Source organism: Carassius auratus, chromosome 23 (assembly GCF_003368295.1).
Source record: "Carassius auratus strain Wakin chromosome 23, ASM336829v1, whole genome shotgun sequence".
NCBI classification, from domain to species: Eukaryota; Metazoa; Chordata; class Actinopteri; order Cypriniformes; family Cyprinidae; genus Carassius; species Carassius auratus.
Window position 1 is genome coordinate 14,848,048 of NC_039265.1, and position 15,169 is coordinate 14,863,216.

The following is a 15,169-nucleotide window of genomic DNA, read 5'->3' on the forward strand; positions in this document are numbered from 1 at the left end:
TAGGTCTCTAGTGTGGTTCTGGTGAGGGCAGGGTGGGCATGAGGTGACTCAGCAGACTCAGCATAGCCTGGCAAAGCATCCATCACTCCACAGGCAGCCAGCGCTGAGGAACCTGCTGTTCTTTTGACTCTTGGCTGATGATCTCCTGCCGGGCACTGAACTCAATCTGACAGCTTCCTCCAAATCGCGTTCTTGTTGCATTCCTGTGCCATAAAGGTTTTTGGCCTAAGCTGAACACATTCTCTTTGAATCCTCGTGGCGTGTCTGTTGAATCAGGAGCTGGAAGAGATGGGTAAATAATTGATCCAGTCACGTGTGCCCTCTCTTGGGTAAATAAGAGTGCAGCTCTGCCTGCCGACCATTAGTGGTGTGTTTTCTTAGCCTATAACTTTATGAGTCAAAGTTCAGAGAATTTGTGTTGAAGAAGTGAAGCAACCAGATTTATTTGTATTTTTACTGTATTTCCTTCGGGTTTTGGTTGGTTCATTATGTTTTTAATATGTCCCAGTGTGCACTTCACTGTTGCTTAGAAGTAAATAGGTACAGCATCTCAGCGGTGGTTATTTGTGTCCTTCCTGGCTATGTCGTTTTTCTTTTTTTATAGTTGTGCCAAAAATGCTCATGATGATGGGGCTTTTTTCCATTATGATATAAACCTTATATAAATCTTGTTCTTTGAATAAGGTTATTAAACACTGTTTGAAATAAGCCAATACTCCAGGCTTCATGTCACATGATCCTTCAGAAATCATTTTAATATGCTGATTTGATGCTCAAGAAACAACTTCTTATTAATATCTGTATCATTTAGGATGCTTAATATTTTTGGAAACATTGATACATTTTATAATCCAGGATTCTTACATGCATTTATTGAAAATCCTTTTATAAGAAACATTTCGTAATGGTATACTATCACTTCTGATCAGTATTAATGTGCCTTTACTGAGTGAAAGTATTTTAGTAATTGATTTAGTAAGTAGCCTAAATCAGATTTAGGCTACTTACTAATTTCAGCATACATTTACTGACCCACAAACATTTGAAAAGTGGTGTATTAAATGTTAAACATTGTCATAAAATAAAAATGTAATCTATTGACCAATTTTTTGCACATTTCTTTGTGAACAATTAAGATTTTAAATGTTATAAATTCCAAAGAAAGAAAAATATGTGGGTGAACTATCCCTTTAATTGAAATCTACGTTTCAAAAGATGTAATCACATAGTTCACACAGTTAATCAACTGTTTTCCATGTAGTCTGACACCTGCTAGTGAATAACTCTGGGATAATTTTGAACCTGGTATGTTATGCTATGTTATTCTACTCTATTTCAGTACTGTGCACCACCTCTGGATTGTGGATCGTTTTCATAGTACCCAGATCCACAGACACTAAACTTAAAATCAACCAGCAGCTGCTCTCACTCTGTCTTATCCTACAGATACAGATTCCCAAAATACTTCGGTTCAAGAGTGCAACTGGAGACTTTTCGAGACTGGGCTATTCTGGACAGGACTGTCCGTATGTGGATCTAAGGGAATTGGAAATGATGACCTCTTTAATGGAGGGGACTATTTATTGGAAGATCCAGATAGGAAGTGCAGTAATAATTTCCTGTGGGTGTGGGAGTGACATCAGAACTCAGTGATGTCAACATTAGAAGGCTGTATTAATCTGCAGATTAGGTCATTTTATGTATAGTGTTTATACAGATTATAATATGATATAAAGAAGCCTTTTGTGCAGTTTTATAATAATTAAGAATCTGGTTTGACTAATGAAATTATTTTTGTCATTTTTCGTAAGCATCATTCACATTTCCAATGCCACTGTCATTATGAATTCCATGTTAACATTTTAAACATTTTGGAATAAAATTGTTGAAACTTTTCTCTCGAAAATGCTAATTCCATATTTTAACACCTAAATACACAAATTATAAAAATATATTTTCAGCCTTTCGCATTATTAGACCAAATCACAATTTATTTATTTTTATCATTCACTCAGTAGTAATATTTAACCTGTCTCATATTTACATAATCGGAAATTTCTTTAATTTCTGCTAATGTTCATTTCATTTTAAGAAATATATATTTTTATGATTTTATTATTAGTTAGCGATAATTTGTTTATGTCACTCTGCTTACATTATCATAGTTTTTAAAAATGCAGAAATTTATATTCTAATGGATGTCATATATTTAAAATGTAATGTCTGGGTCTGGAACTAGAATAAAACAATTAAATCTGTCTCATAGAAAGCATTTTTAAAGTGGTAAAAAAAATAAATTATGAAGACACTATAAAATGTTTTAATGCTGCCTCCATGTGAAAAAAAAATGAAATGTGTTAGTTTTGATAAAAATCAACACCTGCAATATGCAAGCTGATGTAGCGCAGGAAGTAGTTTGAGCTGTCTGGATATGATTAAGAGAGAATGACTATGACATATGTGCACATCTCTGTTGCTCTTCAGTGTGAGCTAATGTTTCTCTGTTTTTCAGGGAAATCTTCTCTCAGAGCACGCTGTGCTGACAGCCTCAGATGAATCACCCTCCTTTATTCTGCTGATGCTGCAGGTATACGAGAGCCAGGAATTTAATATGCGGCTGTGGGAGAGAAGAGCTAAGGGTGCTGGAGAGGATCAATAATTGAAAGGTCACACAGAGTGGCTGAACTGCTATATGTGAGCTATATGAGGAGCTCATTGTGTGTTTGTGTGTGTGTGTGTGTGTGGTTTCTTGCTGCATGCATGGGGTCTCAGATAAGATGAGGTTTATTAGGCATGTGTGGATTTAGACACGTGGAACGCAATGATCTTATTTGCTCTGCCACATTATTCAGCGTAAATTGCTATATACTAAATGACAGAAGGTAAGATTTAATAATCTAGTAATCAAATAAACAAACAATTAAATCTTATATAATCTCTGCAGATATTGTGATTTGTTCCTTATTCTCTTACAGAGGAAAAGTGTATTGCTCAGTGATGCTCAGATCTTTTGGTCCTGGAAGAGTTTGATAAGAACCTCTTGATGTCTGACTAGATTTCAGACTTGGCACGGCTGAAACAGTTCTCTTCTAAAACACAAAATGAGATTCATTACTGCTTTTTAAAAAAAAATCTGAATAGCAGTGGATTTCTGAAAAACTGAAGAAGCACTGAAGAGATTTCATATACACTACAGTTCAAAGGTTTGAGGTCAGTACTTTAAATAATAATAATAAATGTATACTTTTATTCAGCAAGGATGCATTAATTTGATCAAAAGTGATATTAAAGACATTTATAGTGTTACAAAATATGCCTGTTGCAAATAAATGCTGTTCCTTTGAACTTTCATTAAAGAATCCTGAAAAACTGTATCATGGTATCCACAAAAATGTGTCAGCATATTATAATGAGTATTGACTGCTGAAAAGTCAGCTTAACCATGACAGAAATAAACACATTTTAATAGAATTAAATTGTAGTAGTATTTCACAGTATTACAGTTTTAACGTTTTTTTGATCAAATAAATGCAGTCTTGGTGAGCTAAAGAGACTTCTTTCAAAAACATTAAAAGATCTTACCAACCCCAAACTTCTGAACGGTTGTGTATTGTTTTTGTACAGTTTGAATTTGTTTATTTTCTAACCTTTTCTTTTTGGTTTGCGTCTCCTCAGTGCGTTCACTTTCTCAAACTCTCTATTTTCTGCTCTCCGCCCAAGTTATAGTGATATTCATTGTAGTCGTCCTCTTCAAAGCAGCATGTTTTCACCAGACTCTTCATGAAAGCCTTTGAAGAAGAAACCAGTCTTCTGCATCACTGGAGCTTTTTAACGGAGCCAAATCTTTCAGTGTGAGTGTGTTTAGACTCGCAGCTGATATATCTAGAAGCTGAGTGTCTCACCTCATTATATCTTGACCATCTTCACTGATAAAACTCTGGATAAATCTTACTTCAGTCATATTACCATCTCCTTGGCGTCAGGGGAGAAGCCCCATATTGCTTCCACAGGAAACTGTAACAAATCCATCCACCCCCAAGTATGACAGAGGTGTATATCCACAGCTTCCTGTGTCTGGGCAGCAGGGTTTCTCATATATTTCATATAAAGTTTTATAACAGAGGAAATCCTGATCATTTGTACAGTTTTTATTCAGCTTGCTAGGGACCTAGGTTCAACTCAACAATTGCTTAAACTCAATTATCAACATTTAGATTTTTTTGAAAGTTGCATTAAAAATCCACTTAGAGTTTAAGTCTGTAAGTGTGTAGTTCTGAGTAGTTCTGATACCATTCAGAGTGTTTCTGGTTAGTGCAGGTTTCATTCCAGAGTTGCCGTGACCCTTGCAGAGCTGCAGTTGCAGTAATGGACTGTAAGCCGTTAAGGGCCTTAACCTCAATGTCTCTCGGGACAGTTGTCTGCAGGTGAGTGATGGGGTTTGTGTGTGTGTGAGTATGCCCCTGATCACTCTTGTGTTGTGAGGCAGAAGGGCGTGAAGGGGCTTTTACTTCAAGGCCATGATACAGCATGTCAACCTATCGCTTTTGTGGGGGTCAGAGATCACTGTCTGTTAAACTCAACCGTCAGTCCTCTTCATAAGCAGACTGCACTCATTAAATGCTTCCCATAAAGGCAACTTCCCAATTACAGTATGCACAAAACTAATAAAATTAGTGATGGGAACTATAAGGAATTTGACTATTCAGGTTCAGATTTTAATTCCTCTAATTGTTTACAGTAATTTTTAGTTCTATAACTTAAAAAGAACTGGATCAAAAGAGCCATTAGTTTGCAAATCAGACTTAATTGATTTCGATTTGCGAAAAATAACTGTCTCATAAGAGTCCTTCGTTTGAAAATCGGACTTCACAGATTCACGATTGCGTAAATACTTATTGCCTAGATTCTGCGTAAGAAAATTTGACCACAATCTCAGTCTTTCGAGAATCTTAACTTTGTTGGTCATGCTGTGTTGGTGTGTCACACCAAATTGCAGTATTTCAGTGCTGTGTTCTGTTTGCACATGCTAAAAATTCAATTGCGAGAACCGTTAAAGGAATGAAACATCCTGAAATCATTAAGTATTTTTAAAGGTTCTCAGTTCACAATCTTAAATTACATCCATATGGAGCATTCAGATTTCAAAACAAATCTGCTAGAAATTCATGTTAGGGATAGTTCGCCCCAAAATGAGCATTCATTAATTACTCACCCACATGTCATTCCAAACCTGTAAGACCTTCCTTCATCTTCAGAACACAAATTAAAATATTTTTGATGAAATCCGAGAGCTCTCTGACCCTCCCATAGACAGCAATGATACCACGGTAAAAGCACAGAAATGTTGTAAGGTAATCATTAAAAAAAATCTATGTGACATCATGATTCAACCGTAATTTTACGAAGCTTCAACAATACTTTTTGTGCTCAATGAAAACCTAAATAATGCAGAGGAAAGCGAATGCATCGTCATACTCTCTAAAATGGACGAATTGTTAAATAAAATCATTATTTTGGTTTTCTTTGCACGCAAAAAAATATTCTTGTAGCTTCGTAAAACTACATTTGAACCACTGATGTCACATCAACTATTTTAATGATGTCCTTACCAAGTTTCCGTGCCTTGATCATGGTACCCTTGCTGTCTGTGGAGGGTCAGAGAGCTCTTGGATTTCATCAAAAATATCTTAATTTGTGTTCCGAGGATGAATGAAAGTCTTACAGGTTTGATACAACATGTGGCTAAGTAATAACAGAATTTTCATGTTTTGAGTGAACTATCCCTTTAAGTTTTCACTCAAAATGTTATGATGATAATGTAAAATACGGGTATGTTTAATAGAGAGCTCAGAGATTTGAAGCTCACCACACCATACTGGTTGAATAGACTGAGTCTTATCATATTATGTGAGACTGTCTGTGGTAGATGATCTTCACATAATAAACAAGTCAGAGCACATTACAAGATATTAGGGCAGGTCTAATGTGGGTCATATTCCAGTTAGTCTTTTCTCCAGGGGAAGCGATATTTTTTTCCTTCCAGATTTAAGCACCAGACACCGAGCTTCGTCCTAAAAAGAGCTTGTGGTTTTAAAGAATACAGCTCCTGCCTTCAGTTCTGTTTGACTCTGACGCGTTCAGTCTCGTCTCTGAGGACACCTCTGCCAGGCAACAGATGAAAATGTTCTCCACAGCAGAGCAGCAACACCTCAGAAGAGCAAATCTCAATAAGTGACAGGCTTCTGACAGCTCTGTTTCACACACTTTGCGACTGTGTGACATGTTTGTGCAAGATCTCTTCAGCTGCAACATAACCTTTGAAATGCTAATCTAAAGTATCTATACAGGCTTATCATTTGAGCATGAGAGTATAAATCATCAATCAATTAATCTCTGTTGTCTCCTTTCTCAATGTCAGGGAAGCTTCCTGAAAAAGAAGATACATCATAATGCTCTCTCTTAAAGTGATAGTTCACCCCAAAAATGTCAATTCTGTTTAGGGCCAAGAAATTTAGCAAGGACATCATTTGTATAACGTAATGTTATGAAGCTACGAGAATACTTTTTGTGCCCAAAGAAAACAAAAACAACTTTATTCATCAATTTCTTCTCTTCCGTGTCAGTCTTCGACGCACTTTCATGAGAGTACCACGTGTGTGATGCAAACGAATCACTGAGTCACTGACTTCTTTTAATCATTGAGTGAGGGATCAACTTGATCAACTCTATGCTTTGGATTGATCCAATAAACCTCAATTTCGGACTGTGAACGAATAATTTAGACCAGTATAATGAACTACCTCAACTAATTCAATGACAAGTTCTAGGACATTGCTATTAGTGACAGAAGTTTAACTTTTGAATGATCTGTTTCTTTAAGGAGACATGGGTTTAAAAGGGAAAATACCTTGAGCAGTAGTACAGCCAGCTGATTTGCTTTCGTTGTGAAGATTGGAATTAACAAATCATAATATTAATGCTTTGAATACCCATTCAATATGCATGAAATAAACTAGTGGCAAAGCTAATAGGATGATCATCCACACTCATTTTAAGCACCAACATCTTAACACAAATTATAATACATTCCCATTGGATTAAAGAATCATACTGTTAGTGTAACTATAGAATAAAAAAAAGAACAAAATGTCACACTGCAGCTAAAATATACAATGGAATCAGGAGGTTATTGTTAGAGTTTAGCAGTGTGAAAAGTTGTCTGCCCCCATTATATGACTGAACCAGTGCATCAATCTTTTTTAATGTGTCATCTGAGATGCCTCACTCCGGTTCTTCCCCTCTCTTTTGTTCGCGCCTCTCACAGGATCACACACAAGAGCCAGAGAGCTGAAAGCCTATCTACGAACGCTTTCTGCAGGGGGAACTGTTATCTGTTTTCATGTCTCAAAGCTAGTTTTAACGACACCCACAACTGAGTGCTTCTCCTCTTTTGTGGATTCAGAATCAGGGCAGATTCAAGAACAAACAAATTCTCACACTGGATTTCCAAAACAAAGAAAGTCTATGGCTTACAAAGAGTTAGAGAGGAAAATTGGGCCTCTATTATAATCCAAACAGAATTACTGCACAAAGGAGAATTAGGAAACAGCACAGAAGATGAGAATGCACCGACAAAACTAACAACGCATTCAGAGCCAAAGTTTCCCTACTGTGTCCAAAGAGAGGAAACAACTATTTCCAATGAATCCTAATGAACTTTCATAATAACGGCTGCTAATGTAAACAGTAATAGTGTGAATTTAAAAAAAGAGTTTTGGCGATTTACCCATAAACCACATGTAGTCATTATTATGTTCATATTTCATAAGTCAACATGAATTACTATTCATATGTGAAACAGGATATTCACTGAGACAGGACTTGATTTTATTGTTACATGTCAGAAAGAGTCAGCTGGTTGGAGGGGAGGGGTACAAAATAAGAGAGATTTATGATGTCAGTTGTATAGGAAAGTATTTTCAGTGCGCATTTAATAAAAGATTGTAAGGACAAAAACATTATCTGTAGAAAAATGTGTGATGAATCATACAAAGTTAGGCTTGCAACTGTGGTGATATAAAGGCTTATACTGTAGCAAAAATGGCTTGGAGGTTAGATTGTGTTGCAGGACATTCGCCAGGCTTTTCATGCACTGGAGCCAGAAATTGTGGTTGAAAGAGATTGAGGGAGTGAGGAACTGTCTGGACATACAAGGACTGAAATCCTGTCATTGTCAAACCAAGGAGATGACAAGTAGCATTAAATTTGAGAGGTACAGTAAGAAGACATCAGGTTTTCTCCACAGGTCCTCATGGGTTTTTTTACCTGGTGTATTTGAGAAAAAATACTGAAGGGCTGGATATCGTGCTGTTAGTTATCCTTCTTAAAAAAAGGTCAACTGATAGCAATGCTCAGTTTATTTTTCTCACCAGAGCAAGACTGATAAAAGATCAAATAAGACAACTATATGTTCTACTCACTTTAAATCAGTTAATGCATCCATTATTGTGTTAACATAAAATTGCACATTCCTGCACTCTATCTAATACACACTTACCTAAAAAAAACATGTTTTTTTCCAAACGTCCTCCATCACAAAAGAGCTCAGATCACCATGACTGCCTGCAGTCTGTTACTATTGGAAACAGGGGAAAAAAGATAGTGGCCGAAGCTTAGTATAAAAGAAGAACAGTGGCATATCATCACTCTTCTGAAGTGATAAACTCAAGTCCTAAATCCCATTGCCTCTGAAGGGAAGGCTTAACACGAGGAGGTAGAAACCTCAAATTCTCTCTGGCTTTGAGACGGGGATGCGGAATCAAGTAGGGAGAATTGAACGATTTCAGTCAGACAATGGTATCTTTGATGTTTTTTGATGTCTTGAGATGTTGCTTGAGAAGTGCTGTTATTCCTTGTACTCTCGTGTGTGATGACTCACTCATGAAATGGCAGAGAGAGATGAGAAATGAAAGACATCAATTTCGGCGCCTTCATCAGAATGTGTTTCAGGAAGTATGAGCTGTCAAGCCCTGTGCCCTTTATTCCCTGTCTTGTTTTGCATTGATAAACATGAAATGATCTTATACTTGATTCTGTTTAGAATGTGTTGAATGCAGGAAAGCATACATATTTGAGAATGAAGAGCAAAATTAAGAACATTTTTAAGTTTAATTTAGAAATGAAATCATTTAGGTTACAACTGTCAGTATGAAATGGGGGATGCTGGGTATATCCTGAAATGCTCATACATAAATAAAATATCAGTAGGGGACTGGTGGGCCACTGCTATTTATACAGCCACAGTAAACATAATATCATAAAAATAATAAGAAGAAGGTTGTTAGTTATAAAATATTAAAATCATTGGCTGTCCAGAGACGTAATTGACACAGCCAGCAGATTCTGAAAGGAAATGTCAATAGTCATAACTACCTCAAAGATTTCTAAGCTTTCGCCTCTCATTTGAGAAAATGCATCTCCAGAACCGACTTCTCCATCCCCCACCCTCCGCCTTTACTTTTCCACCCTATGATTTTCGGTGTGTGCAGAGATTCAATGTTCTTTTGAAATGTCCTTCAGAATAAATCAAAAAGCAGCTCATAACATCTAATCATACGCTGCTGCTGAAAACATCTTCAAAATGCAACAAAATTGAACGCATTGCTCATTTTTATACAGAAATTAGCTGAATAAAATAAAATAAAATAAAGACATGCTGTACCTTAGCCCACAGATGTGAGATTTAGCCATGACTTGCAGCAAAGATTACAACAAACTGGATGAAATTCAGCCTTTAAAAATCAGCTTTAAACATTATATTTTATCATGCTCTGTTCTTCTATGTCTTCTGAATGGCACATTCAACAAACAGTATTATACAATACTGACAATCATATTATCTAGCTTTCTTTTATCACAACATCACTATAAGTCAGGATGAGGGTGAATAAATCATTTTACTCCTTTGGGTCAAGTAGACGTTGTCATTTTTTGTCATCCCCAGGTGTTAGCATGCTGATTCCAAAATACAAAATGTTTTAAACAAAACATGTTTGTCTGCAGATTTAATTGGTAATATTTTACAGGCGTCATGTGCTTCAACCTCTGTGTTAATTTTGCATATTATTCCTTAAACCAGGTCGTAATACTGCATTTACTATTCCTAACTGCAGGTTTATGGGAACTAAAAGAAACTAGATTATGATATCTGAAGTGCAGCATCCCATTTGACAACTCAGGCCTATTTATGATAACCCTGATGCATCAATTACATCAATTAACAGGAAGCTACATCATCTTTAAGGAAAAATGAGCAAGTATTACTGATTTGATTAATCTTGGGATGTTTTGTGGTAGTAGCTTGACTCACACTATTTGTATTAATATTAAAATGGCTAAAGATGGTTGTAAAGCTGACACCCTCATACAAGCTTACTCGATAGTTGACACTAAACCATAATAATCACGGTGGATTAAGCAGTAAATGGTTGGAGAACACACTGTTTTACACATCGCATCTTCTCAATCCACACCCTCTCTCTGTCTCTTTCTGAGCTGGACTATGCAAAGGGCAAAGCGGGCGGCTCGCGCTCCCACGATAACAGTCGTGACGTCAGCCCGTCACCGCTCCCGTTGGATGCAGCTGCGGAGCGGCGAGAGAGAGACTGAACGGTGATTGAAAGAGAAGAGAGCTGAACGGCGGTGGCGGCAGCCATCTTAAAACTACCGCACTAATCCCAGATATACATCCTCTGGATATTTCTGCAACACCGAGCTAAATCAGATTTTACCGGGCGAGAGGAGACAGAATACCATTTTTTTAATTCCTTCGCTGTTTTTTACACTGAAGACGGGATGCGGATCCGCGGGGTGAAACGTTTCGCTTCTGCAGTCGGTCTGCTCTTAGGACTATTATGCGCGGTGGAGGCAGCCAAAGGTAAGATTCAAGACCTAGTGTTGTTTACAATGAAAATGTGCATATGTAAATGTGTATATTATTTGGCATGCGATAATATTATTATAATTGTAATATATATATATATATTATATATATATATGTTTTAAAGGATATTAATGTTCCCTCGGTCAAGGTTTCTTGACAATGAATTGAAATAATCACTCAATCTCAAAGTGAGGATGTTGCGTCCAGCGCTATCGCCGTACATCTAAACTCATTCAAAATCAATCTCTGCTCTAATTTCCCGTCTCATACTGAAAAGATGTCCTGAAATAATTGCCGTGGCCTGTCAGCTGTGAAATGTCCAGTCTCCCTTACGGTTCCGCTTCGCTTGACAGCTATTTTTGCGTGTCAATCCTTTAACACAACAGTTTTCTGTGCCAACACCCCGTGGCCAAGACTTTAGCCTACAGCTATTTGTACAACAGAGTAACGCTCCAGTGCTTGGGAATCGAACCCGTGTGTTTGGTTTCTACTCTATTCTCTCCGGGAGGTTGTGGCGTTTTTGTCGATTTTTTTTAAGTTGTTTGCTATTTGTATATATACCGATGTGCAGACCGCATCGCAAATCCTCTGGGAATACTGTGTGGTCTGGTTTTAAAAATTCATCTTTGAAATGTCTCACACGCAGCTAAATATGACTGAAGGACATCGCTGCAGGTGCACGCGCAGACATCACGGCAATGTCACACACACACACATGCGCGCGCGGCTCGATGTAGCAAACATTTGCTTGTGAAACGCTGCCTTTCCAGAAATATCCTGCGGTTACCTTGTTTATTACTCTTAAGGGTACAAGTGCGAATTTGTTCTGAAGTTAAAACTTAATATGTGGAGTTTATGAAAGGAATTTGCCGTTTAACAAATATTTACATTGTTTGTTTATTTATTAGGTTAATTTGTTTGTCGGAAACAGAAAAAAAATGAAATAAACATGAACACAGTAATTACATTTCTAAGGTCTTGAAACATAATTAAAAAAAATATTTTTTGAAATAATGTTTTTTTATCTTGAACATCCCATCCTTGTTGGTCCTTGATCCATATAAAGTCAAATCTTGGATATCTTCATTCATTAATATTGTGCTAATAATTGTCAGTTAGTATGTTGTTGCCATGTGAGGCAGCTGGGAATGCATGGCCTGAGTCCATTAACATATAAAAGAATTAACTAATTGTTTTATGATCTTCGGTGCAATTCATGGGTTGAGTCTTAATTTATAACTTAACTTTTGATGTGCATGTGACCATTTTGTGTAACCTTTTTTAATAGTTTAGATCTGTGGCTTTCAAATATTCTACATTTAAATAATGAACCAACCCAACTACCACAGTCATTGAAATCAAACATTGAATGCATTAGTATTAACATGACCTTCATAGACACAACAATAGGAAAAGTTATTAACATGACATTAGCTGAATACTAAAACTATGCAAATTCATAAACAACAGTCAAATAGTGTTTACCAGACATTGGGACAAATATTGCATTTCTATTATCCATACCAAGGACTAGAGACTGCATTAAAATACCGTTGAGTTTGATTGGGCACAGAGGTTTTGATGTCGACAACAAATAATCTGAGACATTTTCTTCTCTTTTAAAAAAAATAAGCATATTCATCCATAACTTTTTCAAAATAGACCTGCAAACCATTCTTTGGGTTTTACGCGACCTTGCTTTACCAAAAATGTCTACAAATTGGTTTGTTTTTTGAAGTTGGAGTCAAAAGTGAAATCATTTTGTACAGTTCCTAATAACAATTTATACCTTGTGATTTTGATTACTGTACTAAAGTACTCTTTGGATTTGTGAATTATGCTAGCTTTTGATCACTGGAAAATTCTGATTGCTTGACAGCCAAAAAATGTGTGACCATTTAGAGTAGCTCTTGTGATTTATCTACAATTCACAGGTGAGTAAAGTCCTCCATTTTCTCTCTTTTACAGAGTCTATGCTTTCACACTTCCACAGATTATTACCTTGCCTCACTTTTTTTAGTGTTTTTTTTTTAGCCTTGGATAACTTTATCACCATTTGACAGAATCTCTTTTGAGTTTGACTGGCATTATTTAAACACACTTGCACTCCTTCTGCACGTTTTCTTTTATTTAACTGAGGTAATAATAAAGATTCAGGAAGAAATCTTTGGAAAGTTACCAGAGAATCTTACTTTCTCCTGCAGCTTACAACAGTGATTTATTTAAGGAGATTTTGTATAAACAGCTGCTTGTTCAGCTCCAGTGGCCCCCGGTCAAATGTTTTGCCTGTTTCAGCAAAGAGAATCCTGTAGCAAAAATGTCTTAATTTACAGATGGCTTGATGGATAATCTCTTTTAGGAGTCTCCCCATAGGAGCTCGATCACTTTTGATGTGTTGGTTTTGCAGATAGCTAGACGTCTATTAGCAGCTCTCTGCTTCAGTGTAGGCTTTAGATGGCCCATTAATTCAGGGAACAGTGGGAAGAGAATAAACGCAGTATTGAGGTTGTATAAAATAAGCTGAGCAGACTTTCTCTCGGGAGGAGGTATTGGACTCATTGTTCCTCACGGTGAAGCAGGGAACACACAGGGACTGTTGTTGATGCACGCTGCTAGAACTTAATTACTTTTAGGCTTTTTGCATTTATTTGAAGTGTTTTGAAACCCTTTGGCTCATTCATTTATGAATTTATTATCATGCTTTTGTTTTCTGTTGGAAACTTGGGTGTTTTTTGGACATTTTAGTTTCTCTTTCATATTCTTCGCCCTGTGAATTGCAGTTGTTTAATGACTGAGAACTGAAAGTGTCATATGTTTTGCTGTTTATTCATGGAATTTGTACTCTGGGAAACAAAGGGTCTCTTGGGCGAGAGCCGCAATAAGCACGTCACAATACGCCCACTGTAAGACGCAACTCAATTATTTGACTTATGTAGCAATCTTGAATTCCAAGGACTTTGTAAGCATAACAGATAATGATACATTGTTAATCTGTTTTTTTTTTTTTTTTTTTTTTTTTTTTTTTTTTTTAGTGCAGGCAGTGTGGCAAAAATGATCTTAGACAGTCAGCCCTTGGTCATTGTGGCAGCTGGGCAGTAAGAGGTAATTTCATTGGGCCCTTTGCGAGCAGAATTGAGTCTGTGATATGTCAAGAATAGGTCATTATAATGAATATTAGGTCTGTCTCTTTGACTCGTATGGTAGCTGCTTGACTGTTATAGTTGGTCTTCCTAAAACAACATGGTGCATTTAAATTATACAGAGCAAAATGCGTGATTTTGTTTGATTATTGTAATGGAAGATCTTTTTCTGTGCTATGCTAAGTACTGGGGATGTGCTAAACAGCGTATTTATAAGATCGATTAGAAGGTTGGTTGTTTGAGTGACTACTTGTTTGAACTCATCAGTCTAAACTGAAAGCCTGTACATTTCAGAATCATCTGTCCTCAATTAGACAGGTTTCTTAGTGGGGATGTTAACTTAAAGTGCAAAAAATACATAAATTCTTTTAATAATTTGTTGGATTGTAGTATTACACTACCATACAAAGGTCTGGGGTTGTTGTTTTTTTTAGTTTTTGAAACAAATCTCACATCCTCACCAAGCTGTATATGGTTACTAAGGTTTAAAGAGTATTCCTCAGTGCCCTAAAACTGAGACCTTGATGTAGGCCCTATTGAAACCTATTTGGACAGTAGCCCAATCCATAACAATATTACCTGCTTCCATTTCAGGTCAGCCCAGTCCACAGTTGAGCCCATCCATTCAGTGTCTGTCAGGGTTTATGCTCTTTGTTTAGCATGATAAATGCATCCCTCTGCTATTCTGTGCCTCATCACATCAGCAGCATGGCTCTATGGGAACAGGTAACCAGAGAGCAGGAGTTACCTGTGGATATGACAAGCAGCTACGGCTCACTTTCCCTCTCACTGGGGCATTGTGCGCTCCATACTGAGCTGTGATTGAGCACCATTCACACACCCTGCCCCCACCTTCACTGAAAACGCCTGCGCCTTGTTGTTCTGTTGCGACTGCTCCGGTGGACAAACAGATACTTCCTTGGGTACACACTGACCCCCTGCTTTGGTTTGGCTATGAACCCTTCATACTGAGAGATTTATTGGGCAGTAGAGCCTGGAGATTTCCCTTATGTTTCTCTACAGGGTCTTAAACCTCAATGAACTATCGATTCCCGGCCTGATGAGGCCCGTTTTAACAGTTAGTAGT

General features: G+C 37.1%; 1 protein-coding gene across 4 annotated transcripts in view; it reads left to right on the top strand.

Annotated features, from left to right (window-relative positions):
* Positions 1-10,620: 10,620 nt before the first annotated feature.
* clstn1 (calsyntenin 1) overlaps positions 10,621-15,169 on the top strand; it is a 39,758-nt gene continuing 35,209 nt past the window's right edge. For 2 of the 4 annotated variants that reach the window (XM_026200014.1, XM_026200016.1), the window contains exon 1: positions 10,621-10,936. In XM_026200014.1, the coding sequence (XP_026055799.1) occupies positions 10,855-10,936 (82 nt within the window). In that variant the 5' untranslated portion in view covers positions 10,621-10,854. The remainder of the gene's footprint in view (positions 10,937-15,169) is intronic. The other 2 variants (XM_026200015.1, XM_026200017.1) reach the window with 1 other exon arrangement.